General features: G+C 26.0%; 1 protein-coding gene across 1 annotated transcript; it reads left to right on the top strand.

Annotated features, from left to right (window-relative positions):
- Positions 1–1,139: 1,139 nt before the first annotated feature.
- Positions 1,140–1,439, top strand: MKS88_001458 (high mobility group protein B2; the record flags this gene model as incomplete). The annotated part of the gene is made up of 1 exon (XM_067214384.1): positions 1,140–1,439. The coding sequence occupies one exon, from the start codon at positions 1,140–1,142 to the stop codon at positions 1,437–1,439; it is 300 nt and encodes a 99-aa protein (XP_067074824.1).
- Between the last annotated feature and the right edge of the window lie 3,764 nt (positions 1,440–5,203).

The following is a 5,203-nucleotide window of genomic DNA, read 5'->3' as shown; positions in this document are numbered from 1 at the left end:
CGAGGAACTATTATTTTTGTTTTATATCCTCTTGTTTACTTCTCCTTTTTGTTGTGAATAGAAGTTTTAAAATAAAACAAGCTACATACATTTTCTATACATTACATTCGTTCGTCATGTAGTTATGTTTTATCTGTCTTTGTGCAAGTCCCACGCGTTAAATTGCATAAAGTTACGGTAATTTTCGTTCGTGTGTATATATGTACCATGCAATCATGTATTATATATATATATATATATATATATATATATATATATATTATTTTTCGTATTTGTTTATATTCGTTCACATTTGCATATATTTCGTTGATTCTTAAACGTCCTTTTCATATCAATTATGTATTATGGTAAACACAACTTTTTAACGTAATATGTGTATAGTTGACTGTTTTTAATTTTTTTTTTTTTTTAACTAGCTAAATTCTACATTTCTAATGGTTTTATTTCTCTTGTTTTTTTTTTTTCTTTCATAAGCTTTTTATTTTTTGTTTGTTTGTTTAGCTATTTATAAAAAAAAAAAAAAAAAGAACTATCATGCTTTTGCAACGCTTCATATATATATATATATATATATATACATACATACATACATACAGGCATAATATGCCTGTAAGCTCCCCCATCCGATGTATTATATACTTGTGACTTATTATTCCGTCGTTCTACAAGGGCCCTCCCTGCCTTTATTCTATTTGAATATTTATGAATGAATAATTGCACAAATGAGCACAAGAGACATCCCGTTTTTATGCCTTTTTAATATAATATATTTTTAGTCATTCTTCTTTATTTTGTTTTATTTTTTACTTTTAATTATTGCCGTTCCTTTTATTTTACTTTTTTTATTGCCGTTCCTTTTATTTTACTTTTTTTATTGCCGCTCCTTTTATTTTACTTTTTTTATTGCCGCTCCTTTTATTTTACTTTTTTTATTGCCGTTCCTTTTATTTTACTTTTTTTATTGCCGTTCCTTTTATTTCCTTTTTTATTGCTGTTCCTTTTATTTCCTTTTTTATTGCTGTTCATTTTTTTTTTTTTTTTTTGGTAGCTATTTTTTTAATTATATTTTTTTTTATTGCTATTCATTTTTTTTTTTTTTTCCCTTTTAACCATCTCCCCCCATTTTCAGGTCATAAAAAATGGCAACGAAAACTCAAAAGAAAGTTTTAAAAAAACAGAATAAAAAAAAGAAAAAAGATCCATTAGCTCCAAAGAGGGCCTTGTCAGCATATATGTTTTACGTTAAGGACAAAAGATTAGAAATAATAAAAGAAAGACCAGAATTAGCAAAGGATGTAGCACAAGTAGGGAAGTTGGTAGGTGAAGCTTGGGGTCAACTAAGTCCAGCTCAGAAGTCACCATATGAGAAGAAGGCGCAGTTAGATAAAGTTCGTTACTCTAAAGAAATAGAAGAATATAGAAAAAAAAACAAAGAATAAAGAAGGAAAAGAATTACAAGTGCAACGTGAGAGTTGACGAATAAGAATCGATGAGTAGAAGAATAAGTAGTTAGGAATAAGAAGTAAACCATAAGAAGTGAATTATAAGTAGTTAAGAATACGAAGTGAAGAATAAGTGTTCACCTATTTATTATATAAATAAAAATACTTTGTATATACATGTGAATACTTACAGCAAAACATACATATGGGTTATATGTATGTGTTTATATAATATAAAAAAAAAATTTTTTTTACAATTAAGTCCATATATACTGCTATGTATATGTATATATGTATTACATATATGTATGTATATATGTATGTATATATGTATGTGTATATGTATTACATATATGTATATATAAATATATATACATACATTTATTTATAAAAAAAAAAAAATAAAGTTTTTTTTTTTTTTTTTTTTATTATTTTAAGATCAAGTAGTAGGTTTATATGATTTAATGTTTATTTTTATTTTGCATATATATATATGTATGTGTATGTACATATGTATACGCATGTACATGTATGTGTGGGTATGTATAGGTGAATGTATGTATGTATATATGTATTTATGTATGTATGTATGTATGTATATATATATATATATATATGTATCTATGTATGTACGTATATATGTATTTATGTATGTATGTATGTATGTATATATGTATGTATGTATATATGTATGTATGTGTGTATATATGTATGTATGTGTGTATATATGTATGTATGTGTGTATATATGTATGTATGTGTGTATATATGTATGTATGTGTGTATATATGTATGTATATATGTACATATAATATATATCGTGAATTGCATTTATAATTTTTTTTTTTTTTTACAATAATATAATTGTAATTTTATTCTTAAACTTTTTTTTTTTTTTTTTTAATCTTCGAGAAGGGAGATAAAAAAAAAAAAAAAAAAAAAATTAAGCTATTAAGAAGTATTGTTAAAAGTGTAAAATTGTAAACGCATATTTAGAACATCCGTTTGAAAAATCGCATTATGAAAAATACATACATACATATATGTACATATATATATATGTATATACATACATACCATATATATGTGTTGTATGTATATTCATAGATAGATTATACGGACTCACTATTTTTCTTCTTGTTCTTTGAAAATTTTGCTTCGCGGACGTGCACCACAAACGTACAGCGGTTTATCTAAGGCGAAAAATTATTCCGAATAATGTGCTACGCTATGTATATACATTATTTTGCTCATATATTATATGCACAGGTATCCATTCGTATGTATTATGTATATATAGGATATTTTTTTTTTGTTATTTTTTCCTTTTTATGTTCCAAAATGTGTACGCAATTAATCTTTTTTTATATTTTTTTAAAACATGATACAAATAAAAAAGGTAGATAAAAAAAATAAACTGTTAAATAGACATATAAGTGAAGCATAAAAGTAAAGCAAAATGGAGCAAATATAAAAAAAAAAAAAGAAAAGAAAACCCTTGTATATTAAAAAGGGGGGATACATAAGCTGCCTTTTAAAAATATAAACCATGCTGATCAGACACATAATGGCATACAACTCAATTAAAAAATTATTTCCATAACTGCAGTTTGTTGATAATTATTTCATCACGTGGATAAAAATTAAAGTCATAGTTATATTCCTTTCTTATGTTATTATTTAAGGAGTAGCGTGCACAAGGGAGGAAATTAGCGAAAAGAGCTTTGCATCCGAAAAACTAAAACACTTGGCTTTACTTTTTTTTTCTGATATTTTTACTTCTACGAATTTAAAAATTATTTCTATAAAAAAAGCAGTAGTACAATGCAATTAAATAAAAACATTTTTGCACACCAAATTAAAAGAATAAAAATTTTCTTATCTCTACTGCCATTTAATTTTAATTTACAAATGTAAAATTGAATAGGAATTCGTTACGAATAAGGATGTTTAGTAGTTATAGAGAACAAGATATTTCTGCTCTCCCTCTCCCACAAATAAGAAATTATACAAAATGCTTGTAGTATTTTTACCTTTTTGCTCTTTTTTTCGTCTCATTTTTGTTCTTTTCTTTGCTCTTTCTCCCGTTACATGCGCTTTTTATAAAGCAGCCATGTTTCATTTTTTCCAAGTATATCAATATGTGTGCATATATACACATGTGTACCCACATTAATGTTTATATACATCAAATGGTACAAACTATGCAGCTAAAAAATAAAATGAAATAACATCTCTTTTTATGTACTACAGATACGCATATTTGTAAGAGTAATCTGTTTCATTAAAAAGGACAATTCATAATATAAATTGTTCGTTTGACGTTATGAAATTCGATCATTTACATGAAAAAAAAAATGTATATATAATATAAATTAAAATAAAATTAAATAAATTAAAATGAAATTAAATAAATTACAATGAAATTAAATAAATTACAATGAAATTAAATAAATTACAATGAAATTAAATAAATTACAATGAAATTAAATAAATTACAATGAAATTAAATAAATTACAACGAAATTAAATAAATTACAATGAAATTAAATAAATTAAAATGAAATTAAATAAATTAAAATGAAATAAATATATCGTCTATTCCGCTAAGTACTTGTAACATAATTACCCCCTAGCTTTTTTTTTTTTTTTTTCGTTATAACTGCTACATTTTTGTGAAAAAAATTATTAAATGAAAAGATTTCATCTTTTACAATGGACGGAGAAGTCGACTTGAGTCAAGTCTAGAAGTTTACGATAGGCTCACAATATACATGCTTGCAAATACACATACGTAAAACTGAATAAGACTCTTCCTTTTTAATTGCTCCTTAGAATATCACCTTGTATAACTCATCAAAAAAAAAAAAAAAAAAAGCAATTTCTAAAAATTACTTGTTTCCCTTATTAAACTAAAAAGAAAAGAAAAAAAAAAGTCGAATATTTTTAAAACATCTATACAACTGCAAATGTCTACATATAGCACAAATGCGGGTATACAAATGGGAAATTAAGCATACCCTTACATGCACGTATGTGCGTTTGTGCATTTGTACGTATGTTCATGTGTGTGCATTTGTACGTATGCGCATGTGTGTTCATATGTGTATGTATGCACAAGTACATGTATGCATTACCACTTCCCCTAATCGATAGTACGCATAAATGGCACCGGGCTTCAAGAAAAGGTCATAGGAGGAATACGTAGCCTCGACAGCTAAAAAAAACAGCAAAGATCTTCGAATGATAGGTAAGCAAATAGTCCCACATCCATACGACATTTTGAACGGGGCAAAGTGTAACACGAAGGTGTGTGTATTTGCGTTAGTATTAGTTCTTGTAAAAGCAGTTTCGTATGTTCGTACGTTCGTATGTTCGTATGTTCGTACGTTCGTATGTTTGTTTGCTAGCACGTTAGCATGTACGGGTACACTAGGTAAAATACAATGATACGCGTGAATAGTAGCACTGTAAAGAATGCTTCAATGATTTATTTATAATTATCTTGAAAAGAAAAAAAAAAAAAAAAAAGCATAACTTCGCAAAATGACACAAAGGGCATACTTTCTAGGAATGATTCGAACGCTAAATTATTCGAGCACTATGTTTAAGAAACCCATATGCACATTAGCACGTACATAAATACTTAATAACTTACGCAATTACATAATTATATATATATATATATATATATATGTATTATCATGCAACGTATATTCTTTAATGCCTCGTTCACGTTGTGTCATTCAGTATTTTTTTTTT

Source organism: Plasmodium brasilianum, chromosome 5 (genome assembly GCF_023973825.1).
Source record: "Plasmodium brasilianum strain Bolivian I chromosome 5, whole genome shotgun sequence".
NCBI lineage: Eukaryota > Apicomplexa > Aconoidasida > Haemosporida > Plasmodiidae > Plasmodium > Plasmodium brasilianum.
The sequence above is the reverse complement of the archived record's forward strand: the minus strand, read 5'-3'. Positions and strand labels throughout refer to the sequence as shown.